Source organism: Prunus mume, linkage group LG1 (genome assembly GCF_029339155.1).
Source record: "Prunus mume cultivar Tortuosa linkage group LG1, ASM2933915v1, whole genome shotgun sequence".
NCBI lineage: Eukaryota > Viridiplantae > Streptophyta > Magnoliopsida > Rosales > Rosaceae > Prunus > Prunus mume.
In genome coordinates, this window is record NC_142698.1 from 26,488,086 (window position 1) to 26,515,978 (window position 27,893).

The 27,893-nt window shown below is 36.7% G+C and overlaps 5 protein-coding genes and 1 pseudogene across 5 annotated transcripts; 3 read left to right on the forward strand and 3 right to left on the reverse strand.

Annotated features, from left to right (window-relative positions):
• Positions 1 to 1,107: 1,107 nt before the first annotated feature.
• LOC103322458 (WUSCHEL-related homeobox 3) lies at positions 1,108 to 4,163 on the reverse strand. Its single transcript, XM_016795031.2, has 3 exons — positions 3,548 to 4,163; positions 2,883 to 3,313; positions 1,108 to 1,993 (listed from the first exon to the last, which is right to left on the reverse strand). Exons 1-3 carry the CDS (start codon positions 3,588 to 3,590, stop codon positions 1,700 to 1,702), a joined length of 768 nt encoding a protein of 255 aa, XP_016650517.2. The 5' UTR covers positions 3,591 to 4,163; the 3' UTR covers positions 1,108 to 1,699.
• A 5,016-nt stretch (positions 4,164 to 9,179) lies between these two features.
• On the reverse strand, positions 9,180 to 10,308 carry LOC103322449 (embryo-specific protein ATS3A-like). Its single transcript, XM_008224365.2, has 2 exons — positions 10,175 to 10,308; positions 9,180 to 9,837 (listed from the first exon to the last, which is right to left on the reverse strand). The coding sequence occupies exons 1-2, from the start codon at positions 10,259 to 10,261 to the stop codon at positions 9,346 to 9,348; spliced, it is 579 nt and encodes a 192-aa protein (XP_008222587.2). The 5' UTR covers positions 10,262 to 10,308; the 3' UTR covers positions 9,180 to 9,345.
• Positions 10,309 to 14,332: 4,024 nt separating this feature from the next.
• LOC103323732 (laccase-17) lies at positions 14,333 to 17,559 on the forward strand. The gene is made up of 6 exons (XM_008225745.2): positions 14,333 to 14,584; positions 14,892 to 15,043; positions 15,128 to 15,372; positions 15,474 to 15,602; positions 15,822 to 16,796; positions 17,137 to 17,559. Exons 1-6 carry the CDS (start codon positions 14,465 to 14,467, stop codon positions 17,265 to 17,267), a joined length of 1,752 nt encoding a protein of 583 aa, XP_008223967.2. The 5' UTR covers positions 14,333 to 14,464; the 3' UTR covers positions 17,268 to 17,559.
• A 1,648-nt stretch (positions 17,560 to 19,207) lies between these two features.
• Positions 19,208 to 22,561, forward strand: LOC103322439 (laccase-17-like). The gene is made up of 6 exons (XM_008224355.3): positions 19,208 to 19,505; positions 19,786 to 19,937; positions 20,067 to 20,311; positions 20,402 to 20,530; positions 20,779 to 21,747; positions 22,197 to 22,561. Exons 1-6 carry the CDS (start codon positions 19,386 to 19,388, stop codon positions 22,325 to 22,327), a joined length of 1,746 nt encoding a protein of 581 aa, XP_008222577.2. The 5' UTR covers positions 19,208 to 19,385; the 3' UTR covers positions 22,328 to 22,561.
• A 1,138-nt stretch (positions 22,562 to 23,699) lies between these two features.
• Positions 23,700 to 24,713, forward strand: LOC103323721 (chitinase 2 pseudogene; annotated as a pseudogene).
• Positions 24,714 to 26,165: 1,452 nt separating this feature from the next.
• On the reverse strand, positions 26,166 to 27,522 carry LOC103322433 (uncharacterized). The gene is made up of 2 exons (XM_089044842.1): positions 26,735 to 27,522; positions 26,166 to 26,649 (listed from the first exon to the last, which is right to left on the reverse strand). Exons 1-2 carry the CDS (start codon positions 27,461 to 27,463, stop codon positions 26,428 to 26,430), a joined length of 951 nt encoding a protein of 316 aa, XP_088900968.1. The 5' UTR covers positions 27,464 to 27,522; the 3' UTR covers positions 26,166 to 26,427.
• Positions 27,523 to 27,893: the final 371 nt, after the last annotated feature.

Below are 27,893 nucleotides of genomic sequence, written 5' to 3' on the forward strand. Positions count from 1 at the left end.
AGAAGATTACTTTATTTCCATTACTTTGTCCTTTTACTTTCATTTATTTTATATTACTCAATTTACTTAAGTTTACAATGTAAATAAAGAAATAACCCCCCATTTGGATTCAAATAAAAATACTAAAAAAATAAAATTCCCACCAAATCAAAATATGAAAAATAGGTTTTAGTGCAAAATACAATTTGGGCTAAAAATGAGGGCTCATTAGGTCAATATATACTTTATACTAAAATCCCATAAAATCAAGTTTTCTTATTTGATGTGTACCAAAAATTATCTTAAGAAAATGATTATTTCAAAAAAAAAAAAAAAATTCATACTTAGCCAATATTTTTACATAAAATAATTTTTCATGTATGATATGAATACATGAAGGGATCTAAGGTTAATATAGGTAAAAAGCCTTAGATATTCAATCCACAAAGAGTTTTACAAGGATAGCCTAACTCTTACATATTGAAGAAATATTTGCTTGTATAAAGCTCCCTCTAAGACAGTACACATAAGGGTCTGAAGTTTGAGAGTTAGAGCCCAAAAGAAATACAGATAAAGCCCAAAATCAAAATAACGTAAATGCCCTAAAATGAGCAGGATTATGCTAATATATGTTAGCTCTTATGACGAATAGGATGAGATGCCTTGGAAGGCGAAGAGGATTGCACTAATTTTTTGGTTTATTATCACATTATTTCTGGTTTATAGTAGTGTGAGTCTATTTTTTGAAGTTGATGCAGTTCTCTTTGATAATGAACATGAGTATTTTGTATGATTTTATCTATTAACTGTGAATTAGAATATTATCTTTTCATTTCGATGGATCTATTTTGTATATAAATTTTTTAACCTTTTACAGGTTGATACCTGTAATGAAAATTCCTGAATCCGTTATAACACCTGAAAGTAGACTATCAACCGGGTTTGAACTAAGGATTAGATCATGACAGTTGTTTTAGTGACAATTGCTTTTTGTCATATAAAAAACATATATTATTAAAGGATTTTTTCATAAATAGGCACATTCTACCCTGACATATTATACAGTTTGCCTTATTGTATCATTATTTTCTTAATGCAGTTTGCCTTTCACGGCGAAACAAAAAGAGATTATAAAAATAAAAAAGTCTTTCAAAATTTAAACATAATAGCATTCAGAATGTGCTGCATTGCATTGACATGTTTCGAAAGGTCCAAAAGACCAAGTAAATACCAAACACTAAAAAGCTGACTTGTACATGACTACATACATTCATACAACAGTTCAAGTACTGCGTCTGGGTCTGGGTGTGCAATATGTCAGCTTTAAGCTTAAACACAAGAGACAAAGCCAATGCTGGCTGCATGCAATGCATACACTCCTTCTAGCATTGCCAATAGTAATAATAGTACTAGCTAGTGGGGTTTTTGTTTGAAAGGTTAAGTATAAATATACATAAATAAAAGGGCATTCCTTTAAATACATATTTAAGTTGATAGGCTGATAGGCTGAAACTGAAGGCATCCCACCCTTCCTCTATAGGACCCAGAACCTACTACTACTCGTTAGACAATTGAGATCTTTCATATCACAGAGCAGAAGAAGAAGAGCCCAGAAAACACATAACAGAAACCAAGACACACACTAAACAAAGTCACCACAGAGAGAGAGAGAGAGAGAGAGAGAGAGATGCAGCAGAAGAAGTGGCTTGGCTTGGGGTTTTTAGTAATTTGGTGTGGGGGTGGTGGGAGGAGAGAGAGGATTGGAGGAGGAGGGTGAGGATTCTTCTTTGAGATTGGTGGCGGTGATGGGGAAGAGTTGAAGGGTCTTGAGTGGTTGTCTAGTAGTAGTAGTTCTTGTACTAGTACTACAACATGGAGAGGGTGGGCCCACATCCTCCATCATCATCATCATCCAATCACGGCCGTACATACTCATCACGGACTTCTCCATCTCCACCCTCTGTGGGATCTCCATCTTCCACGCGTGGTTCATCAAGGCATCTTCAACTCCCCCCTTCAAAGCCAGAAGCAGAGTTTAAAGCCGAAACAGAGAGCATTCAAACAAAATAAAATAAAGAAATCAGCAGCAAAATAAGATAACTTATATATAGTTTCTGTATTTTTCATGAACTTGTGGGGCTGAGGGTAATTAATCCATGTTGGCCTGCTCTTAAGTTGTCATTAATGAATTTAATGCTCTTATAAAAATTTAATTAATGCCAACGGAGTGTCTAGACCAATGAAAAATGGCATTGGTTTACAAATTAGAGTAGTATCATGTTCGAATCTCTATGAAATTATAGTAGTGTGTGTGAGAAATCCCCTCTCATATAGTTCAAACTATCGCTTGTACTAAAAAAAAACTAATAAAACATATTTGTTTCCATGGCCGGGTAATTAATAAAATTATAAGTAATTCTTCCATGTGATCATATTAACGTCACGTGGCAGTATTACAGTACATTTATATTATAATAAATATATGTATATTTCTTTATTCTCTATTGGTGTGACACTCGCACTGTAAAATCAACTTGTGCTGGTCTTTGTATTGTAGGGCTTCCATAAAGTAATCACTATACTATGTCATGCCAATGTGGTGTTAGTAATGTATTTATGATAAGTAGAGTGCTTTGAAATAATTTTGGAAGGGGGAAGAGACCTATGTATAAGACAAAATATCTATATTTGAAATAATTAAGCTAAAACATTACTCAAAACCCAAATGGTAGAAACAGACCTATGATATATGCATGCATAAAGTAAAATAATTACAAGAAGGAAGAAAGAAGAATATTCTCTCTCTTTCCCCAACTAGAACATATCTCATCACTGTGTAAATAGAAAAGGAAAAAATAATAAATGAGAGAGATATATTATTTATAATTATATAATTAATTAACCTGAGGAGGAGGAAGAAAGCCAGCTGATGAGTAGTTATGACAGTTGGAAAGTTGTTGAAGAGTAGAAGAAGAAGCAGGAGGGCTGAGATGGTCAAGGTACCCAAGAAGGCTCTGCTGCTGCTGCTGCTGCTGGTGATGATGATGATGATAAGGGTTATTATGGTAATTATGATAATTGTGGTGGTGATTATAGAGAAGTTGCTGTTGCTGCAGTTGCTTACAAAGCTTCCTCCTGAGCTTCTGCCTGTCCCTGGCCTTGTGGTTCTGGAACCAGTAAAATACATTTTTGCCCTCAATCTTGCCATAGAGGGAGAGCTGGGCAGTGATGTGTTGGATTTGAGAGGCATTGGGTGTTCTGATGCCAGCCCTGTACATCTCCTCAAGGATCATCAGTTGCTCTGGGGTTGGGCACCATCTTGATGAAGAATTTGCTGCAGGAGACATTTTACTAATTAGTTTCCCTAATTTCTTTGATAATATTAATGTTTGAGAGATTGAAGCGGTGGAGCAGCTGGTTGGTGGTGGGTTTAGTGGGTTTAAATAGAAAAATTTGAGCAGGGTTTTGATGTTCTGGAGAGTGAAGGGGTTGAGAAAGCAGGGGAGGTATAAATAGTGGCGAGGTTAAGAGAGAGAGAGAGAGGTTAAAAGAGAATAGTGTGACGTACCAGGAGTGAGGGTGGTCATGCTGTGCTTCCCTGAGAGGGGCATTCAAGTGTAGGTTTTCAGTCCTCGCAGAAACACACACACTCACAACTGAGAAAGAGGGAGAGAGAGGGGTATTTGAATGATTATGTCATCATCAACATATAATATTTACTTTGTCTACAGAATGGATAAGACAGACCATGTATGTTGGATTCTTGAAGCAGAGAAAGCTAATTGCTATAAATTTAATTCAGCCAAGTGGCAAATGGTGTGGGTGATGGACACTCTACTCAAATTCTTGGAAATTTTTGAGTTGACAAACCAAAAAATTGTTATGAAATTAGGAAACACTCTAAAAGGATTAATTTGAATGTTACGCATACAAACTCACAAGTATAAATGATAAACGTAAGATTTTCTCGACTCCAATAAGACTCGATTTGTACATATCATATTTATTAATCACATCCCTCATAAAAGTGAGACTCATTTGACATAACCATCTTTTTTGTAAAGAGCATGCATGCATGCAGCTCGGAAGAATATTCTTATTATTTTCCAATTCTGAAAAGAATCAAAGCATTTGGAAAAAGAGCTCAAGTAAATGACTTTCCCCTAATTTTATCACCAGATTCTTTTTTCTGGGGGGGTTTCCAATTAGGATATATATTCATATTCATTCCCAAATTCTCTTGAGATTTTTGCTTCCCAAACTGATTGGGCTACCATTAACCGACAATTCTCAATACTGTGGTAAACGTAAGCTTTCCATGCCACAAGAAGACATACAAAATAGACAACTAAAAAAGAAGCAGACACACAAATTTCATGAATGCATGATGCTTCGATTGCCATGTGGTTTTCTTTGACTTTCTTGGCCTACTTCACTCTGACAACATTCCCTCATAATCCCAATACAGACAAATTCAATCAACAGTGATTTTATCTTTCTTCTCATGACAAAGTTCAAAAGTGAATCATTTACCAAAGGATAAGTTTAATAGTGAATATATACTACTACTTTTAAAAATAAAAATAAAAATTAATGATTAATAGAATAATAATTCTTACATAACTTATTTATAGAAGTCGGCGACTTGTTGGCCTCAAAATTTGTTGTTGCAACATCAAATCTAGAGACGAGTACGTCGCTGACTAAAAGAAAAAAGGAAAACGTTGAGGACCTAAGGGCATGTTTGGTATTTAATTTTAATTTAACTTTTTAAACTCAAAAATAGAATTTGCGTTCAAAATAAAAAAAAACATGTTTGGTGGCCTTATTTTTAAAAACTGAAACTCAAGAACAATTAAAAAACACCCAAATTATTAAAATTTTCAGTTTTTTTCTAACAACTCACAAGTTCTCAAATTTTTAATATTTGAAAACAGTTTTCAAGTTGCATACCAAATAAGTTTTTGAATCTTAAAAATAGATTTAAGAAATCCTTGTTTTTAAGAAAAATCAAAGTTTTTTAGTTTCCTATTTAAATAAGATACCAAACGCCCCCTAACATACCCGGAAGACAGCTCCGAAATATTGTATTTGAATCAAATTTACAACCAATCAATTTCAAGAATTTTTATTTTCTTTTATTTAGCTCTAAAGCTAATTAGGGCATTCAATAATAAGGAAAAGCTCATTCAATTCTTCGATTGAATGCCCCATATTCCCCATTTTGTAGGAATGGACCCTACTTTAGAGTGTGAATAACTAATAATGCCTTCCACCATTCATGCACAATCTTACCAAACAGACCCCAGATCTCCACACCTTCTTCTTGGACCGATAATCAGATCTCCCTCGTTCTGTCTCCCTTTCTCTCAACTCCTGTCTCACTCTTCATTTAATTCACCCCATTGAGCAAGCTTCATACATAGTGCAAGTCACTGTCTCATTTTCTTAAAGAATTATGGTATGATGATACCAGAATAGTATAGGTAGATATGTTAGGTTTTCTTGATTTTGCAATTTTCAAATCCTTCACATCACGCACTCACCATTTTTCAAACTCAAACAATAAGAAAAATAAAAAATAGTGATGTCTATGCACAAATTGAATTGATATTTTTCAAATACAAGGTTCACATTTGTTTCGGACTACTTCTGTAGGTGTTTGGCAAAAAATCTTAAAAGTGTTTATGAGTCATAAAATCGGTTTTTGGAAAAACACTTGCTAGTCCTTCTTCAGTAAAAACGCTTGGATTTGTAATACAACGTGCTTCCAGTAAAAACACTTTGAGCATAAATGCTTCCTACATAAGCAGTTCTAAAACATGCCTACAACATTATCTTCCATGGTAATCAAATTACAATTTTAATAGTTTTTCCAAGATGTGAAATTTAACTACAAGGGAACTAAAAACACTCAACAATTGTCCCCCCCGCAAGAGCATCCCCGCGCGACAACGCCCAACTAACTATAAACACACCTGAAAAGCTTTTTTTTTTTTTTTTCCCACATCAATGATGTGTGTACAAAATTATAGCTAAGGCAAAATGAATGAGTTAGATAATTGTGCAAACACCAATATGCATGGTCACATTTATTTCTGAAGCATATTTATTGGAGGAGGGGCAGCAGATGTTTCTTATCAAAAAAGATAAGAAAAAGGACATGCACATGCACTCATGCGCAGTAACTACTTGCCATCAGCCCAGAAAAGCTCTGTGGATGATTCGCAGTAATAAAGTTAAGTTATGAATTCAATTACTGCTGGCTGGGGAGGATGGGGTGGAAATCGAGAAAAAATAAATTAATAAATATGGTTTAAGGCTACCATGCACTGATACGCGTACGCTTTGTGTAGTGAAAGGTCTACGCATATGTACAGGTTCTTCTACCGTATCGTACCACATAAATGAAGAAGTACTGGCTAGCTAGCAACATAAATGTCGTTAAATAATTATTCATCAACTTCAAAAACTTGGGCTCTTCGGGATCCCAAAGATACGATACCATTAGAGGCAAAGCTAGAATTTTAAGTTTAGGTGTCCAAAGTACAAATAATTATATTCAACGGGCATGTTATTGTATATGTGTTTGAAAATTTAGGATGGCGAGGGCCATTGGTGACCGATGAGTGGCTCCGCCCTTAGATACCACGTTAAATGAACCATTAAAGCTTAAAAAAGCTTTGAATAGTTAGAAATTTTAAACAATGTTTATCCTATCACTGTCTTACCTTGTAGCTATTCATAGTAAATTTGGGTTTATGTGCCTCTCTTCATATAGGATTGGAGATTGAAGAAAGGTAAGGAGATAGCAACAGAGGGAGGGCTACCTTAAGCAGTTAACTGGACTGTCTAGTCATTCATCATCTTCAGTACTTGGTCGATAGCAAAACATATAGTGGAGTAAATCAAGTCAAAAGAGAATCAGACAAAGCTTTGTCTGATCAAAGTTGATGGCGTTTGAGATTTTGCTTATTTATGGTAATTATTGTAGAGCTCAAGTCATGCAAGGATCACATTGATGAATAGTGTGTGACTCATGACACCTCCTTGTGTCGTTGCAGCAATTGGTCATATCATGTCTCCTCTCACCCTCATCATTTCTTCATCATATTCGTAATAAAAAATATAAAATAAAATATGTGCCAAGGGATTTTGGATTTTGTAGCAATAGCTTGGCTTCTCACAAACGCAGGGCATGGAATAGCAAAATGTAAGCTGACAAGGGTGGCCTTTTTATTCAAAGAAAATAAAAAAAAATCCCACACATTCGCATGTTATGTCTTCTTTTTTTAGTATTACTTAGGCTTTGACACAATATTCCTTACCCTTGTATTAATGATGATCCTTTTTTTTTTTTTGACATGTTTAGCTTCTTCTTTTTTGTTTTTGACTGCCTTCGTTTCACAAAACAATTTAAAAGTGTTATCATAAGAGCACTTCTGGAGAAGCATATTCATAAAGTTTTAAGTGTTTTTCCAAAAAGCAGTTGGATTTTTAAGCAAAATCTGTTGAGCAAAAGTACTTTTTATAAAAGTCCCTGCAATACAAGTAAAACGAAGAAAAAACAAGGAAAATACTTCCCTCCTTACTATGTAAGCATGACCTCTTACACTCATGTCAATAATAATGTGACATGTGTGCAAAAGTTCTTTTTGTGTTTTTGATGAATTATTTTTGCATATATGTTAAAGTGTGATGCACAGGAAGAACGAGCAGCTCCTTACAGGGAGTGAGACAATCCCAAAATTAGTTGTAGTATTTTGACGATTTAAATCGCAGAGGAATTAAATTGGAAACAGAGAGAGTATAGTGTGTATAGTGGTGGCTTAAAAGGCTATGATATAAATTATTGCCCATTTCTCAAAATACTGCCATTGATTGAGTGAGGCAGTGAACAAAACACTCGTACGTCATATATTTAGGAGAAGACAAGACACCGCAGGCCATGTCCCTTTTAGTCAACATATCCACACCTAGGCAAAATGTGATGTTGGAGGGAGAGTTAATTAACCCAAGGCTCTTTTGTTTGACTATTCAATGACTTCTCTGATCACCTACGAATGTTACGTTGTGTGGTGTCTGAACCCTAAATCATCATCACGTGACCAAAATTATGCAGTTTACATACATCGAAGAAATAAAGAAAAACTGAAAGCCTAGTCTGTTTGGATACTCAGAAAATTGAAGTTCGAGAGAAAATGTAACGTTTTTCCCTTCTTTGTTTTTTTCTCATTGATTGTAGTCATGATTATGCATTTGTATACGGTAACAAAATAATGATTTCTCTTTGAACATCCAGTCGAATTGAATCCCACGTTGGTAATATAAGGCTCTTTTAGTGGCTCGAAGTATACTGAATTAAGAACTAAGTCCGATAATTTTATAAGTCTCACACTTATAGAAGAATTATAAACCACAATATCTTGGATTTTTTTTCAATTTAATAAGTCCAGTCATAACACATTTATAAAATTACCAAATACCGTTTTTGTATAATAAATTAGTCTCAATTTTTCTTTATATTATTGGCATAACAAAGGAGATGGGGACAATACTCCTGGAAAAGAAGAAGGAGATAGGGACAATACTCCTGGAAAAAAGAAGGAGATATGGACAATACAAAAAATGTAGATGCATATGCATGCAAACTATACAAACTCAATGTCCTTTTTCTTTTGGTCGAAAATACAAAATGTGATGGGAACACGTAATTAATAAATAAATCCAGTACTTATTTTGTATTTGTACCAGAAAGAAAATTATTGATCCATCTTTTTCACTTTTTCACTAGTACTGTATCCTCCAAGATGTAGCTTCTCTGTCTTCAAAACTGTACTTGCGCGCACTTTCTGCCTAAATATTGTAAGTTAAGTAATTTGATGCATTTACATGTACTGGGCTACCAACCGAAATTCAAGAGTTAATTAAACCTCTACACTATAAAGTAATTTTTTTTTTTCTTGGGTACAACCGTGAGAGTCTAAATTATAGGGGAGTGGGATCTCTCTTATACATACAACTATGATGCCGTAGGGATTCAAATATGAGATTTCTGGTCTGCAATTTAAAACTCCGTTAGCACACTGTAAAGTAATTAAGTATATATCATGAACGAGAAAAAAAGCCAAAAAGAGGTATAAAAACTTCTTGCTGACTGACTGAAACACCATGTTTCTGAAAGTCGAATCGATAACATGTAATACAAGAGTTATATGAGAATTATTATTGAGAAAATAGTGCAAATACAATTGACCCTAATGCTAATGCTAGAAATCCAACTTTTTTTCTCACACAGCTTTTATTGTTCTTTTATAATGCAATGAAATGGTTATAAAAATTTGAGATAACTTGTAATGAACCATATCATGGAACTGGCAATTTTTTCACTTGTTTTTTCCAAAACACTTTCCTCTTGTGCTTGATCCCAAAAGGAGTAACTTCTTTATCATCGCACACATCCAAGCCATGCCAAACATGGCGTGGCAGGTACCTTCGAAAGTAGAAGTACTCAGAGCTGAGATGAGAGCGAGAGCCCTCCAAAACATGGACTTGTGCAAAACCAGGTCTCCAGTCATCAGCTCCACTCAGTTTGAGATAGAGGTAGCAGATGGGCGACTCCACGCATGCACCCTTCACTTGGAACTCATCCACAACACAAGCTTGAAATGGTTTTCTCGGCACATCGTCGAGGACCTCAGGCTCCAATGGATCCACCCTTCTTATGTGCTTGGAATTTAGGTGCCTCACCACAATGTCATTTGAATTTGTGTCACCAAATCTTAGGCTGATGTGGTTTGAGGTCTCGGCCCCTTTTGTGCATGTTGTTTCAATTGTAACTGCGTAGGTGCAGTTTTCCTGTAATGTTGAGAAAGTGAGATCATTTTGAATAAAGCAAATAGTCCTAAGAAAAGTGATGAATAATGTGATTCGTAAATGTGGTACAGTTTCTCGATGCAAAATGTCTTAGCAAGTTTTCGAAGTTAATACTAGAAAAACGAAAAAATTTAAGGGGAAAAAAAAGGCCCGACATGCTGATCAATAACATGAAATCATGTTCGACCATCAAGAATCCAATATATGTTGTTGATCACACCATTCAACTCACAACAAGAAGCTTGTTATTCACACATGCACACCATTATTCACAAAGACATACATATATAATTACACAAGTAATTTACTTGATCATTACCTTGTTTCTTGGCGTGGCACTTTGACCTCCGGCCATTAAAGCAAGAAGAAGCACACAACATATTAAGAAGGGTCCTCCATTTCCCATATTGTCTTTTTGGTGTGCTCAAATTACACAGAAAATCTCATTTCCAGTAGCATATTATCAGATCTCTGAGTGCGTGTAATTTATAGACTACTCCAATTCTTCATTCTTTGCTTGGCAAACTAAGGAAGGCATATTCTTAAGCTGTATACATGTGACACAGATGATTCATATATTTATGTATGTACAATTAGACGTATGGATCAGGTTTCTTGACGTTCACTTATACCCATCTGCTTTAACAAAACTTGATTTCCTGGATATTAGAGCAAAGCATCTTTTATTAGAGATAATCTTTTATATCCTGACACAATTAATTCATCAAATGAGTTCATCAGAAGCTTTTATCTTTTCTTTTTCTCATTCAATATAATTGAGTGAGATCATGGTAAGCCACATACATGTGAAAACACATATAGCAGAAGGCACAAACAGGAAAATAAAAAAATAAAAAAAATCTCAAAAAATAAAAAGGAATCGATATCGTAAAATTATTCTTTTTTGAACTACAATTGCATAACGGAGAGCGAATGGTTGGTTCTGGATATTCATGAACCATTTCATAGTCGGTTGGATGAAACTGCAGACTGCATTGAACATAGATTGTGGATGAGGTCCATAGATTGTGGATGATGAACCATTTCCTCCTCATCATCAACATGAGCTTCATCTCCTTCAACTTGTTCAATTTCTTCAACTTTTATATATGGTGGCGAAGCCAAGCTTCCTCCTCAATGACCCGGTCAAGCAAACGGAGTCTACTCCATCTCCAATCACCTCCACATGATCTGTCTGCTCCTTCTATAGCCAATTTGCTCACACCTACTTAATTAAAGATGGTCATTATTTATATAGAAAATCATGCTATTATCATCCTTTAGATGTTTAAAATACATGATATTCGTGCAGTAATAACGTCCGAACACCTGTATAAGAAAATTTATATTAATGTACTTATGTGTACATTTATAATACAAAACAGAACACAAAAGATTAAATTCAAAATCCATGTGCATAAATACTTATATAGCATAACTTATAAATTTGTTTTTTATGTTGTAGGCCGGGGGACTAGGCTAGCTAGGGAGGGAGTCCAAATTATTTTTTCTAGGACGTGCATTACTTATACCCCCTATATATTTATATAATGTGTCACATGAAATATCAGTATATATAGGTGCATCTTTTTTTGGATAATAAAATATATGCATATTAGAATATTAATTAAGACAAGATGAGGAGGAGTGTTTCCTTTTGAAGCCATGTGGCATGCTGACCTTGATTGTATGGTTTATGGCTTTGGATACTAGGGTAGGGTAGGTAGGGTTACCATTAAACCATTTGGTTTGGCCCTCTTCGGCACACAAGGCACAGAACCAGATAGAGACTGATAGCCGGGCCCAAACTCTAAAGAAAATATAAAATTTGTATGCATATATTTCTAAGCCCTGCCAGCCCACAAACCACCACAAACTTTTTAGCCCACCGCATTTAAAAATCTTGTCTCACCTTTCCTCACGAGCCTATCGTGAGAAAGTACTCAAATATAATAGATTTATTTATGTCATCAAACTGCCGATTCATGTGTTTGCAAATGTCTCAAAGTACCCTAACCTTTTAAAAATCATCTCACGTTACTCGTTCCGTCAGTTTTTGACGTTCCGTTAGGAACGTTGGGCCTCACTTCTTTTTCTCCTCCTTCCCCTAATTCCAAAGCAGCCCCTCCATTGCCATCCGACCAATTTTGGGCCTCCATCTCCTCCTCGCCACCCAAGTGGCGACATGGGTATCAAAAAACCAGACGTTGTCCTCTACCAACCTCACATCTCGATCGCTACAATTGCGATCTGGATAGCCGAAAAAATAAGAAATTGGTGGTTTTTACCCAAAATCTTCATCGCTCGTTCGGCGATTATGAGCACCATTTGCTTCGATCCGGTATGGGTTTTCAACCTCTCGAGCTGTTCTTGCTGCTAGTTGTGTTGTTAGGAGAAATTTATGAGTTTTGGAGGGTAAATAAGCGATGAACAATAACAAAGTGGAGGGGTTTGTTCTAGGAATTTGGGGGAAGGAGGAGAAAAAGAAGAAGTGGGGCCCAACATTCGTAACGGAACGTCAAAAAGATTGAAAGGGTAATGTGAGACGTTTTTAAAATGTTAGAAGTACTTTGAGACATGTTTGCAAACACATGTGTAATCTGAGATAAATTTGAAAGCACATGAAGAATGTACATAAATAAGCCAATATAATATGACGTATACACTAAATTAAAATGAATAGTTGTACTTATGTATATTGAGTCATTGAGTATTGGTAGGTGAATGTAAGCGACCTCAAAGAGGGGAAAGGGTTGTCATCGGGTCAACTTCAATATATAGTGGGTTGCTAGATAGGAGAGCATGAGTAAAACTTGCCGTTACAAACCTTATTTGCAAAAGAAGAATGCTCAAGAGACGTTGGATGCAACACTTTAGCATATCTTACTCTCCATGTGGACGACTATACATCTACAGTGCGAGGCATGGCATGTGTAAAATGTCAGGTCATCAATACAACTATATATATATATATATATATATATATATATTACAAGTTGATACAGCTAAATATATCTGGAAAATAGGATAATATTTTCTGATCATTAAGAACAAGAAAATAATAGGGATTGAAAAGAAAAGGGAAATTATTTATATAAAAAATACATGAAAAATAAAATAAATAACTGCCCAGTTACAGATAAGAGAGTACAGAGTAAGGAGAAGAGTAGGTGCAACTACAGGGGTTAGGTTTTGTGAGCCTCAAGATGACATGAACAGTACAATGAAATCTTACCTCCCACATCTCCATCTCCTTGACAGATTTCTTTCCTTGAGAGAAAATTATGTTCATATTGAAGTTTCCCAAACCTACTATTTTTTAATGACACAATGTTCTTTAAAATCGGCTGCTTGATAGTAACCCTTCAATGATCTGCTTGTCCTTACCATTAAACTGTATTTGACCAAGCTGCATGCATGTAGATAATGTTTAAAACTATAGGGTTTGGAATATTGAACTTGAGATCAGAGAGACATGGAGTGATCACCAAACAAAGGATATATATATATAGTTGGTGCTGGTGCAACATAGGCATCAAATTTCATTGGGGACTAGGACAACCTCATAGCGATCCAATTTGCTTTGTCACCAATAACTCACTGAGGTTAACGGTTGAGAAAGCTGCATTTACTAGACAAAACATGTTTTGTACAAAGCACGACAAAATGAGAAAGAGGAGATTTGAATTCCCATAAATTGGTGGCTCAAAATCATCTACGTGCATATTGCATCTTCAATATCAATAATTCATGACAATTATATCACCAAGCACATAAACGACTTTACCTAGCATAACTCAATAAATATGTTGAATGTTATGGTTTATTATGCCTCCCATCTATATAATTAGGTCATTTCTATACAAAGACATAAGACAATAAATATGATACAAATAGTTTAAGACATATACACCCACACTTTGAAGGGGTGCCAGCGAGAGATTTCCTCCATTTCAACATATATATACAATGTACTACAATATTTTTTGCTCTCTTCGGACAATTTCACATTCTAGCACTGAAAATTTGGTGAAACCTAAATCTGCGGCTTATTGCAACATGCATGGTGTAAACAATTTTCTCATAGAGTTCATTTAAGTTGCCCCATTTTCTCTCTACACTTGAAAGCATGCAAAGACTTTTATGTGCGTTTTGCTTTTTCTCATAGACTCATAGTTGTTGCTATGCCCGCAAATAAGTAGGTCAAAGTCACGTCCATTTTGAGTTCAAAGATGCATAGGGACGTGGAGAAATACTTAAAAAAGGTTCGACTTGAAAGGAAAGGAGGTCAACAGAAATTGATTGTCTTTGACACCACTCTAAAGTTATTGTTCTAACAACCATGCATCGTATTTTAAAATAGCTAATTCATGAAGCTCATCTTCTAGTTAATTTTCCCAGTATAAACTCTATATATTTCTAATCTCCATGACCACCAACTCAACCAAACTCACTTTCCTCACCATCTCTATATATACACAACCCAAAAGCTCCATTCAACACCCACTCAATTGGAGCAGTTTCAGTTTCACCCCCATTTGAAATCTCTCTCTCACTTTCTTCCAGAAAAAAAAACAAAACAAAAGGAGAGAGAGATCACATAGTGAAAATGGGTGTTCTTCTTCTTTCATCACCAGCATTTCCTACACTCTTTCTCTTCTCTCTCATAGCGTTGTGTCTCATTCCTCAGCATGCTCTTGCAAGCATAACGAGGCACTACAAGTTTGAAGTATGTTGTCACAAAGTTTCAACATATATGTATTGCTTAAGACAAATAAATTTTTCTATTATACATACAGTGTTAACATGTTATGTTGTAAAATTGTCAATCTGCATGATGATTTTGATTTGGTAGATTCTTTGAATATATAGTCACAGTTTGATACTATAGCAGTCAGTTATCTGACAAGAGAACATTACCGAAGCTAATGTTACCACAAATATGAAGTTTGTGCTCATGCATTTTCTTCTTCTTCTTCTTCTTCTTTGGGTTATTCATTGTCTTTTCTTTACAGTACTTTTGAATAATTTTGCAGATCAAACAGCAAAATGTGACCAGATTGTGCCACACAAAGAGCATTGTAACAGTAAACGGCCAGTTTCCTGGGCCTCGAATTGTTGCTAGGGAGGGTGATCGCCTCCTTATTAAAGTGGTTAACCATGTCCAACACAACATCTCTATCCATTGGTAGTAATGATTAACTACAACTTAATCATGCAAAATGAACCTAATGCACTGGAAGTTAATTAACTATTTTTTTTGAATTACCAGGCACGGCATTCGACAGCTTCGAACAGGGTGGGCTGATGGGCCTGCATATGTGACCCAATGTCCCATACAAACAGGCAACAGCTATGTGTACAACTTCACCATTGTAGGCCAAAGAGGCACTCTTTGGTGGCATGCTCACATTTCATGGCTAAGATCAACTCTTCATGGCCCCATAGTCATCCTTCCCAAGCTTGGTGTGCCTTACCCATTCACTAAACCCTACAAGGAGGTTCCGATCATCTTCGGTAACATCTGACTATATAACAGTCCAAACCAAACTAAGCATGTATTCTTCTGCCTAATTTATATGCTAACAAAAGCTACACAATCTATACATAAATTACAGGTGAGTGGTGGAATGCAGACCCTGAGGCTGTCATTAAGCAGGCCTTGCAAACAGGAGGAGGGCCAAATGTTTCCGATGCTTATACCTTTAATGGACTTCCAGGGCCCTTGTACAACTGTTCTGCCAAAGGTATCAAATTACATACATACATCACAGCATTTTACACAATTTATAGCTTGAATGACAGGGGCCTTGTAAAACAAACCGTCAGAACACATAGAAGTAACTTTTCATTACCTTGCACGCAAAATTCTCAATAAAACGTACTCAGAAATTTCATCAGTACTCTCACAATGCTTACAATGGATTTCAAAGATATTTGATATATGCTGCATGGGTCTCTGGCAGATGCATTCAAGCTAAAGGTGAAATCTGGGAAGACCTACCTTCTCCGTCTAATCAACGCAGCACTCAATGATGAGCTCTTCTTCAGCATTGCAAACCACACCCTCAAAGTGGTAGATGCCGATGCCGTTTATGTCAAACCCTTTGAGACTGACACAATTCTCATTACCCCTGGGCAGACTACAAATGTTCTGCTGAAGACCAAGCCCCATTTCCCAAATGCCACATTTTTCATGACTGCCAGGCCATACGTGACTGGACTAGGCACCTTTGACAACTCCACTGTTGCTGGTATTTTAGAGTACGAATCACCCTCCAAAACCCTCCACTCAACCCTCCCAATGAAGAAACTTCCACTATTTAAACCAATTCTGCCTGCTCTAAACGACACATCCTTTGCAACAAAGTTCAGCAAGAAACTCCGTAGTTTAGCCAATGCACAATTCCCGGCTAATGTCCCCCAAAAGGTTGACAAGCACTTTTTCTTCACAGTAGGCCTTGGAACCAACCCCTGCAACAAGCATAACCAAACCTGCCAGGGACCTAATGGAACAATGTTTGCTGCTTCAGTGAATAACGTTTCTTTTGTAATGCCAACCACTGCTCTACTCCAAGCCCACTTCTCCGGGCAATCAAATCGGGTTTACAGCTCTAACTTCCCAAGCAGTCCAGTGATCCCATTTAACTATACAGGAACCCCACCAAACAATACTATGGTGAGCAATGGTACAAAGCTAGTGGTACTTCCATTTAACACTAGTGTGGAGTTGATCATGCAGGACACAAGCATTCTTGGTGCCGAAAGCCACCCTCTTCATCTGCATGGATATAATTTCTTTGTCGTTGGCCAAGGGTTTGGGAACTTTGACCAAAATAAGGACCCTGCAAACTTCAATTTGGTCGACCCTGTTGAAAGAAATACCGTGGGTGTGCCCTCTGGTGGATGGGTCGCTATACGATTTCTAGCAGATAATCCCGGTACGTACAAAGAGCAGTAATATTAGTATTATATAGCATTGACAATCTGACTATATCATTCGTATGCATTAAAGTTATGCATATCATTGTTAATTTAAGCACAAAAGCAATATAGTCAAGAAGTATTAGTCTCACTTTCATATAATAATATTAATAACAACGAATTAAATATGCTACCTGCAGTCATCAATGAAGTTAATATTTATGTAGTAAAGTGATTGGAATTAGTAACTTGAAGATTTAGATAAAAGAAGAAAGAGAATTAAGAATGACACTTAACATTAAATTTTAATCAAAGACCTTAGCCTAATTAACTATTTACTTAAAAAAATATTTACAGGTGTATGGTTCATGCATTGCCATCTGGAGATCCATACTAGTTGGGGCTTGAAGATGGCTTGGGTAGTCTTAGATGGAAAGCTTCCCAACCAGAAGTTGCTTCCTCCACCGGCTGATCTTCCCACATGTTAATGTTGGAATCAACTCAAGCTGCATTTTTTGGACGAGAAACTGCTGTCATTATTTTGTGACCCATTTTTTATTGCTGACAACTTAAATTTGTCTTATGTATTGGCCAATTAATTAAGTTGAAATAATTCTTGTACTGATTCATATGGATTTTTTTTGTTTATTCAAATTTACCCATATGGAGTTGAGTGAAGAAAAGGGGTGAGACCACATATCCTAATGTAAGAGGCTCAATATGAAAGTATGGATTCTGTACAATTTTTCTCCAGGCATACTGATAGATACTTATCTTTGATTTCTGGGTTATTCTATTTCAAACAATACAAGAAGTTACAATTTTAAAAAACTCTGCAATAAACAGTTTATACTTCCATAATAACAATGCCTATTTAAAGAAGAAGAAGAAAAAGAAAAATGAATTCATCTCATTAATGCATCTTTAGATGCACTAACATAGGTGTCTATCTACAACCGTATCCAAAACCAAACAAAGAAATTAACAAAAAGAGCACCAAACTACCAGAAATAATTGTGCTCCCAAATTGATCCTTCCTAATATATTTACAGCAGAACCCATCTGGATTGAAGCGCAATTCACAGTTTCGTCATGACGGTGATCTTCATCTTAAATCTGTTCCTTTGATTGTATCGCTTTCTACTTCGTTTGCTCTCGCTCTAAAATTTGCTACTTTTTCTTGGGTTAGATTGGGCCTGAAGCCCAAAAAACTTCGTAGCCCATAAGATAGATAGCCCAAATCACGCAACCATGAAAGATTGCAAAAAAAAATATTTGGGGGGGTTTTGTTGATGTATTTGTCTGCTAATATTTGTTTAGTGAATTTGCTTAATAATTAATCCTCCACGCAAGATTGGGCAAAAAACCGAATAAATCATTCAAGACCAAATCAAAATTAATTCAAGCGGTTTGGTTCGTTTTGGTTTCAATGAACCAAATTAATCAGTTAGTGCAGTGATACTTTTATTTTCAATATTAAAACAGTATTAAATTCGAATAAACCTCTCCCCTTCTAATATATATATTTTTTATATAAAAAGAATCTATTACAAATAAATGTCTTTGTTGGGTTTGTAATTGAAGGGTTGTTAAGTGTTAGGAGAGTAGTTTATATGGAACTTCAAAGACAAAGAGAGATGGCCAAATATAGCTGGTGCAACAACAAGAAGCTCGACCTTTATGATTGAATGAACACTCAAGTGTAATCAGTCTCGTCTCCCGACATGCTAATCAACTTTTTCATTACGAAGGTTAACGGTTGAGAAAGGTGCTGGGAAAATCATATGTTTTAACCTTCACTTCACTTTTACATCTTACTACAAGAGATTAATTAACTACTTTTTTTTCTTTAATTTCTTAACATTAAGTGATGGTGAGGAGAATTGAATTCTTGTTTTGGAGAAAAACTTATATATCGGGAATGTCACTATGACGGTATTCTGTGCTAATCATGTATAAATTGTTGTGTATTTTAATTTTTTCACATGACAGTATGTGATTGACTTGAAATACCGCCACAATTATATCCCTGTTTCATGCTAGTTCTTATCACTACAGCTAGAAACCCAGTACAAATTTGCTGATGCTTCAAGGCACATGCATGGTGCCAATACTTTTCACATCATTTATTATTAGTTCCTTCACTTTTTTATGCACTTGAAAGCATGCAAAGAGTTGTATATGCGTTTTGCCTTTTCCCATAGACTTTATAGTTGTTGCTGAGCCTAGAAATAAGTAGGTCAAAATCACGTCCATTTTGAGTTCAAAAGATACAGAGGGACGTGAAAAATGCTTAGGTTCGACTTGAAAGGAAAGGAGGTCAGCAGAAATTGATTGTCTTTGACACCACTCTAAAGTTGTTCTAACAACCATATGCATTGCATTTTTAAATAGCTAATTCATGAAGCTCTCATCTTCCAGTACAATTTTCTCCTATAAACTATTTCAAATTTCTATGACCACCTACTCGACCAAAACACACTTCTATATATAAACACCCAACATTCTCTCTTCACCACACACTCATTTGGATTGGAGCCAGCCTCAGTTTCACCCACATTACACTTTCTTGCACAAAAACATAAGGAGAGAGAGGGAGAGAGATAATGGGTGTTCCTCTTATTTCATCACCGTCATTTCTTACCCTCTTTCTCTTCTCTTTCATGACATTATGTCTCAGTCCTCAGCATGCTCTTGCAAGCATAACAAGGCACTACAAGTTTGATGTATGTGCATATATATGTGTTACAAAGTCTTATCATGCATACATAGCACCCAAGTATGAGGAGAAATATTCTCTTATCTGATAGTTTGACATGATATATATATGTATGATTCAGTTTAAAAATATGCACGCAACCCTATCGTTACATATGTCTAATTGTAACAAGATAAAATTAGCCCCTAGGCGAAATATTCTTGTCATATATGATACGTAGTTTTTCTCTTCTTATTATTGGGTCCTTTTTTATTGCCTTGTTTAACCTGTTTTGATTGGTTTCACAGATCAAACTGCAGAACGTGACAAGGTTGTGCCAGACAAAGAGCATTGTAACAGTAAACGGACAGTTTCCTGGGCCTCGAATTGTTGCTAGGGAGGGTGACCAACTCCTTATTAAAGTGATTAACCATGTCCAAAACAACATCTCTATTCATTGGTAATTGTGATTAACCACAACATCATAAGCAATCTAGAGTTCATTCTTTGGCATAAATTTTATTGCCATGCATAATTAGCCTAATGAACTGGAAGTTAGTTAATAAATTATTATTTTTTTAATCACCAGGCATGGCATTCAACAGCTTCGAACAGGGTGGGCTGATGGGCCTGCATATGTGACCCAATGTCCCATACAAACAGGCCACAGCTATGTGTACAACTTCACCATTGTAGGCCAAAGAGGCACTCTTTGGTGGCATGCTCACATTTCATGGCTAAGATCAACTGTTTATGGTCCCCTAATCATCCTTCCCAAGCTTGGAGTGCCTTACCCATTCACTAAACCCTATAAGGCGGTGCCGATAATCTTCGGTAATTAGTCTTTACTAAGCCATGTATGTTTTCTTACCTATTCTATTGTCATATGCTAATATGGCTACAACATGTATGTTTAAAACACAGGAGAGTGGTGGAATGCAGATCCTGAGGCAGTTATTAGCCAGGCCTTGCAAACAGGCGGAGGCCCAAATGTCTCTGATGCTTATACCCTTAATGGTCTCCCAGGGCCCTTGTACAACTGCTCTGCCAAAGGTATTAAATTAATCAAAATAAAAATGCATTCCTAACACCTTATATTTTTATACTATCAAGCTGAACTTTAAAAAGTGACATTCGTATAGTTTAAATTGACTGTTTAACAACATAATATTTTAAATATCTAATCAAGACCGTTTTAACAACTAGCATGCACGATTTTGGAAAATCTCCTTGTTACAGCTCAACACCTTGTTATTCGAGTTATATGAGGAAAAGTTTGCTTGTATGGCTCCTTTTTGCAGATGCATTCAAGCTAAAGGTTGAAGCTGGGAAGACATACCTTCTGCGCCTGATCAACGCAGCACTGAATGATGAGCTCTTCTTCAGCATTGCAAATCACACCCTCAAAGTGGTAGAAGCTGATGCCGTCTATGTCAAACCCTTTGAGACCCACACAATTCTCATTGCCCCTGGACAAACCACAAATGTTCTTCTCAAAACCAAACCCAGCTTCCCAAATGCCACATTTTTCTTGACTGCTAGGCCATATGTGACTGGCCTAGGTACATTTGACAACTCCACAGTTGCTGGCATTTTAGAGTATGAATTCCCACCCAACACCAAAACCCTAAAAATGAAGAAACTTCCACTCTTCAAACCCAATCTCCCGGCCTTAAACGACACATCCTTCGCAACAAAATTCAATGACAAACTCCGCAGCTTGAACAATGCACAATTCCCAGCTAATGTACCCAAGAAAGTTGACAAACGTTTTTTCTTCACAGTAGGCCTTGGAACCAACCCTTGTAGCCAACATAACCAAACATGTCAAGGACCCAATGGGACAATGTTTGCAGCTTCAATTAACAACATTTCTTTTGCCATGCCAAACACTGCCTTACTCCAATCCCACTTTTCTGGCCAATCAAATGGGGTTTATACTCCTGACTTCCCAACCAATCCAATAATCCCATTTAACTACACAGGGGTCCCACCAAATGATACTATGGTGAGCAATGGGACAAAGCTGGTGGTGCTTCCATTTAACACCAGTGTGGAGTTGGTGATGCAGGACACTAGCATTCTTGGTGCTGAGAGCCATCCTCTGCATCTTCATGGGTTTAATTTCTTTGTTGTGGGTCAAGGATTTGGGAACTTTGACAGAAATAAGGACCCTGCAAAGTTCAATCTGGTTGACCCTGTTGAGAGGAACACTGTGGGCGTGCCCTCTGGTGGATGGGTTGCTATTCGGTTTTTAGCAGATAACCCAGGTAATATATTGAAGCTAAGATATAACAGTAACGATATACATATCACATTATTGATCACATCTCTCTTTTTCATAAAACTAAGTTTTACGTAAATCTCACAACGCATAAACACCCAAAATGGGGGCTGAAATTATAAAAAAACTCAACACCCAAAACACTTTATAAACACACCAAAAACTCATCATTACATACACTCAAAACTCATTTATAAACACACCAAAAAAATATACAATTGTTGATTTTTGGGTTAATTTTGGGTGTGTTTCTATGTTTAAATAGTATTTGAATTTTTTTTATAAATATATGTCTAGAATTCGGTTTATTTATAAATTTGTAATGAAAATATAAACCCTATTTCTTGATCATTGATGTGCAATTCGTACTCAAACTTTATTATTTTGGGTTGATTTTGATGACTGATATTGAACGGTTGATGTGTCAATATACAGGCGTATGGTTTATGCATTGCCACCTGGAGATCCACACAAGCTGGGGATTGAAGATGGCTTGGGTAGTCTTAGATGGAAAGCTTCCCAATCAAAAGTTGCTTCCTCCACCTGCTGATCTTCCCAAATGTTGATCTTATTCACTTCTATTATCTCTAAACATAACTTGTCCATAGAATTTTGCGACCCATTTGTTTATTCTTTGGTATCTTTTGGATTTACTTGGCCAAAATTGTTTTGGTTATGCAGAGATGAGGGAGAATAAAAGAGTGAGACAATAACATATCTCTAACACTCAAATATCATAATATAAGAGGCCTCAATATTCAAATAATACGTCACTGGCGGATTGTTGCTGTTCTTTTTCAGTTCTTGGATTATTAGAAATATTCCTCTCTTTTTCAATGTGCCGCTCTGCTTTAGTTTAATCTCCACCCAAGTACACTCTGGAACAAAAAACAATGAAGTTGTGGCGGATTGTCCGGCTAGGTTTGTTTTTGTGTTGCACGAGTTCAAATTCTAGTCCAACAAAGAAACCAGCCAACCCAACATAAGCATATATCTATGCAACCAGCCGTCCAGAAAAAGATGTCTGAAAGTTAAACCATTGCCGCCTGAGGAGTCTTAAGTTTCTAGGTGTCTGAAAGTTACTCCATTCTCATAAAAATTATAAATGAATAAGAAGTATCAAGGTTTCTTTTACGTGTGGAGAATGGCAATGTCATGGTAGAAGAATGATCAATTATCAAATATTTGACATGTTATGCTACTAGACTGAATCGTAACCACGTATTCAAATTCCACCTAATCAACAGTTTCAATTCACAGTTCTACATCAGAATATGTAGGGATTGTCACAAGATAAGTTGTAATGTCAACGTATACGACCAGGAAAAACTGGCATAAATAAAATGAAAAACAGAGTATAACTTATTGTCAAGACAGATTAATAAGGGTTTCCAACTTATGGAGCCCTCCAATTGATTGATCAGTAGTAGACATGCATTCAAGTGCAAATAGCTGCAATAAGGGTTTAAAGTTAATGGAGCCCTCTGATTGATCGATCGATCAGTCGTAGACATGAATTCAAGTCAAATAGATGATACCTCTATACAATATGTTGAATACTAGATTCCATATCGAGTATATACTTAAGATAAATCATGAGCATCCAAAGATTAAGGTATGTTTCTAATAAGACAATCCACATAGGCGCCTAATTAATCAATTCAAGGTTTTGTATCCAAATGATACATGTTGGATTCCTAGGAAACAAAAATGACATATATTATGCATCTAGTGGTTGGTTGTTTACATCTGCCACTGCCAGCAAAACATATTCCCTTGTCTACATACTTGACGGGGAATCAAAAGAGTTTGGTTTGTAAAGAAGTAATATTATGCTTTCCAATAAGAATGAGACACCTGCCCCAAAACAAATATATTGTAGATAAAATAAATATTCAATCTATAACTTACTTGTATAAGTACCTCGCACAAGGTTCCAGCCTCTCAGAAGTACAGAACTTCAATATTCCCACTTTCGGTAGCCATGACCACGTTTAAGCTGCTCATGTTTCTTTTTCTTCAAATGTTCTTCACAACGTCATCAATCCAAGCAGCAAATTCAAAGCTCTTCAGAGAATACATCGGAGCTGAGAACAACGGCGTCACTTTCGAAGAAGTGCCCGTTGATTCCAAAGTTGAATTTCACTTCATCCTCTCCTTTGCCATTGACTATACACAATCCAATCATCCTACGCCCACTAATGGCAACTTTAATGTCTTCTGGGACACAGAGAATCTTACCCCTGCTCATGTATCCGGCATCAAGGCTCGTCATCAAAATGCTAAAGTAGCTCTGAGTCTTGGAGGTGATACCGTAAGCAACATATCTGCAAACTTCAGTCCTACATCAATCAATTCTTGGGTTAGAAATGCTATCGACTCAATAGTTCAGATAACGAAAAAATATCATTTGGATGGAATTGATATTGACTATGAACACTTCCAGACAGATCCCAATACATTTGCTGAATGCATTGGGCGACTACTGTTCTACCTTAAACAAAACAATATTGTGTCGTTCACATCAATAGCACCATATGAGAATGACGCAGTGCAACCATATTACTTGGCATTGTGGAGGAAGTATGGGCATCTCATTGACTATGTTAATTTTCAGTTCTATGCCTATGATAAGGGCACGACTATAAATCAGTTTTTAAAACATTTTGAGATACAGAGCTCAAATTACAAAGGTGGAAAGATTCTAGTGAGCTTTGGAACAGATGGAAGTGGGGGGTTGTCCCCTGAACATGGGTTCTTTGAGGCTTGTGCTAGGCTTCGACGTCAGGGCAAACTTCATGGCATTTTTATTTGGTCTGCTGATGACTCCAAGAAGGCTCATTTTCGTTATGAGAAGCAATCACAGACCTTTCTAGCTAGCATAAAATGAACTGTTTTTTTTTTCTCCTCCCTTATTTGTATTTGCTGTTATGTTATTCTTAATTGGAAAGAAGGAAGCAAATAGGATTGTTGTTTATTTGTCTTTAACACAAGTAAACATTCTAAACAAACAAGCGTTATGGAAAAACATTTGGAATCTAACGCCATTAATAAATAAGATAGCACTTCTCTGAATGTAATTGCACGATGCAGCGGTGGTGCCTAGGTGTGGTACATATCAAGGGGGTGAGACAAGGTTGCATAAGTGCACCTCCTTTGGCCTTTCAGGGCCTGGTCAATTTCGATACAGATCAGGGAATTCTACCATCAGCTCATCCTGGTAACACATTAGTGCTGGTAAAAATATCAAACCTTCCCTACTGCGAAACATTTTGGCTAAAGCAAAGTAGGAAGGGGCTTCAGACCTGGAAAGCGAGAACTAGAATAAAAAGCAAATTAAAGGATTCACATAACAGCCATGTGTAGTTTCCATAAATCGATAGAATAAAGTAAACTGAAAGAACTAAAAACTAACCGAGGAGAAAGTGATGATTACATTTTAAATTTGCAATAGAAAAACAAACAAACAAGTACTTCATGCATCCCACAAAGTTGGTGGTGGAGACAGTTTTGTTAGATTCGAGGAAACATGAACATGGAAGAGCCGATAAGGAGACCTCATACCTGATAGTGCTCTCAAACACATGTAACTGGGTGCCATTTTATCTGATGGTCCACCTGGTTGTATATGCCTTTTGGAAACCACGGGGCAATTGAACAAGTGGATCTCTATAGTTTCACTCTACTGTAAACCCACTGATCCAGGTACTAAAGGAACTGGAAAATACTACGTTCTGGCACATTATTGAATAAGCTGATGAAGCACTTTGTGGAAAAACAAAGACTCCTCCCATTCAACCTTGGATCATTATATCCAAGAGCAAAGGAATATCAAATATGCATCAAAGAACAAAAATGCAGAAATTAGAAAAGAAAACAAAAACACATATCTATAGAGAACTTAAAGTTGTCGCATCCAATTACCAAAAGCAGCACCCTTAAAGTGTGAGTAAAGCACAGTTTTTTCCATTTTCTATGTTCTTTTTCTTTCATAAGGCATTCTTCCATTAGCCCATTTACGACATTGCAATTGATACAATGGGTGTTCTTCAAAATGCACAAAACACAAACTGAAATAACACTTGTATTAAGAATCAAAACTAGGATGACATTAATCAGAGGCCAAATTTGCATTGCAATCAGTAGTATCACCAAAAAAAAACAAGGCATCCCCTTAGTAATACAAAGAAAAGAGTACCCATTACAAAATTACCTGGAAGAAAAGAAAAAGTTTTCATTACAATTACTGAAAGTAGCACACTTAATTTGTTGGAAATGTGGATCAACTACAGTTTCCTCCATTAATTAAAAAAAATCCTCCTATGGTGTTTATCTGTCCATTTTACTTACATAGGCCATCTACAACATTGCAATTGATACAATCTGTGTTCTTCAAGATGCATGAAACACAAAATTGAAATAATACTTGTATTAACAAATCAACAGTGAGATGACATTAATCAGCGGCAAAATTTTCATTGCAATCCATAATATAACCAGAAACAAACAACAGATTCTCTTAATAATTGGTACTACATAGAAACCTCAAAACCTGAACCTCCCTGAACCTGCTCAGCAGGGATCCTCCATGGAATTGAAATCATGACGAAATTCCAGAAAACTGAAACCCAACAAAAATGACAACCGTTTAAACTTGGTTATCTTCTCAACTTTTCCTCCTCTTCTTTTTCTTATCCAGATTTTCCTCCAAAGCATCTAACACCCCACTCTTCCTCTTCTTCCCCTCTTCCTTCTTTACCTCTTCGTTTCTGATTTTAGCCTCACCGTCTCCCTTCTCAATTTGCACTGCATTCTCATTAGAATTACCAACATTATCCTTCTTATTTTTCTTCTTCTTCTTGTCATGCATCTCTACTGAATCAGCTGCCTCTCTCTTTTCAACACCCACACCTCCTACCTCTGCATTTTTAACCCCCACCATCTCCCTTCGCAATTTGACACCCATTTTCCACGGAATTACCAACAGTGTCCCCCTTCTTTTTGTTCTTTTTCTTATTATGCATCTCTGCTGAATCAGCTGCCTCTCTTCTTTCAACACCCTCCCCTGCCCCCTCTGCAACTTTACCCCCACCATATCCATGGTCAAAATGACCCCCATTTTCATCAGAATTAATAACATTGTCCCTCTTCTTTTTCTTCTTCTTGTCATGCACCTCTACTGGATCAGAAGCCTCTCTCTTTTCAACACCCTCACCTTCCCTCTTTGCAATTGCACCTCCATCTTCCCTGAAATTAAGAAACTCACCCTTCTTCTCCTTCTTCCCCTCCTCCTTCTTCCTCTCAACAGCATCCACTACCGGACGATTGGGTTCTTCATTCTCAAGCCTCCCATTGCTGTTACTCTCCTGTCGCTGCCTTTTGGGCTTGGGCTTTGATTCTAACTCGAGCCCATGACTCACTTCATGACTCACCACAACACTCCGAGTCGGATTCTCTCCGACGGTCTCTGCGTCGTCATTTTCAGCCTCCGACCTATGCCGCGATCGCCTGCGTTGGGACCTCGGCGCTTTGAGCTCCTTGTGGAGCTGCTTCAGCTCCTTGAACGATGCCAAGGCGCGTTGGAGGTACACGCTGAACTCTTGCGACGCGCCGGTGTCGCTGGAGACGAAGGAGGACAAAGTCGAGGTCGCTTTGGAGAGAGAGATTGGCTTTGTGGAGAGGACGGTCCCTGAGACCGTCATGGTTGATTGAGCGTTTCTAGGGTTTTAGGGAGAAAGAGAGGGTTTTTATCTTAGGGTTTTCAATTTAGGGCGGATATTTAAATAATAAAAAAATTAAAAATAATAATAATAAAATAAAACGTCACAACATGGAGAGTTCGGAGAGAGCAACTGAGTAGGTGTGCTCCAACTAACTCTGACCGTTGGATGTTACTACTTCTTTCTGGCTTGATTTTTGTTTGTTTTTGGGAGGAACTTTCCTATTGAGAGGGGCGTTAATATGCTAAACTCATACACATAATACAAGTCTGGACTTGAACCTAGGACTTACTTTAAGTAATTCTCAAACCACTATACTAGTGGGTCCTTTGCTTATCAACTATTTTTGTTTTTTAAGTACAAGCTACTAAAGGAGGGATTTACATAAGTATTCATTGGGTGTTCGAGAGTT

Excerpts from the sequence above, each read along its gene's own strand:
- LOC103322458 (XM_016795031.2), bottom strand. The coding sequence starts at position 3,590 with ATGCCCCTCTCAGGGAAGCACAGCATGACCACCCTCACTCCTG. Across the intron at positions 3,314-3,547 it reads CATGACCACCCTCACTCCTG|CAAATTCTTCATCAAGATGG; the intron begins GTACGTCACACT and ends TGTCTCCTGCAG. Across the intron at positions 1,994-2,882 it reads GCTTTCTTCCTCCTCCTCAG|GGGGGAGTTGAAGATGCCTT; the intron begins GTTAATTAATTA and ends CTGGCTTTGAAG.
- LOC103322449 (XM_008224365.2), bottom strand. The coding sequence starts at position 10,261 with ATGGGAAATGGAGGACCCTTCTTAATATGTTGTGTGCTTCTTCTTGCT. Across the intron at positions 9,838-10,174 it reads GTGCCACGCCAAGAAACAAG|GAAAACTGCACCTACGCAGT; the intron begins GTAATGATCAAG and ends TCAACATTACAG.
- LOC103323732 (XM_008225745.2), top strand. The coding sequence starts at position 14,465 with ATGGGTGTTCTTCTTCTTTCATCACCAGCATTTCCTACACTCTTTCTC. Across the intron at positions 14,585-14,891 it reads CGAGGCACTACAAGTTTGAA|ATCAAACAGCAAAATGTGAC; the intron begins GTATGTTGTCAC and ends ATAATTTTGCAG. Across the intron at positions 15,373-15,473 it reads GGAGGTTCCGATCATCTTCG|GTGAGTGGTGGAATGCAGAC; the intron begins GTAACATCTGAC and ends CATAAATTACAG.
- LOC103322439 (XM_008224355.3), top strand. The coding sequence starts at position 19,386 with ATGGGTGTTCCTCTTATTTCATCACCGTCATTTCTTACCCTCTTTCTC. Across the intron at positions 19,506-19,785 it reads CAAGGCACTACAAGTTTGAT|ATCAAACTGCAGAACGTGAC; the intron begins GTATGTGCATAT and ends TTGGTTTCACAG. Across the intron at positions 19,938-20,066 it reads AACAACATCTCTATTCATTG|GCATGGCATTCAACAGCTTC; the intron begins GTAATTGTGATT and ends TTTAATCACCAG.
- LOC103322433 (XM_089044842.1), bottom strand. The coding sequence starts at position 27,463 with ATGACGGTCTCAGGGACCGTCCTCTCCACAAAGCCAATCTCTCTCTCC. Across the intron at positions 26,650-26,734 it reads GGGACACTGTTGGTAATTCC|GCAGCTGATTCAGTAGAGAT; the intron begins GTGGAAAATGGG and ends GAAAAGAGAGAG.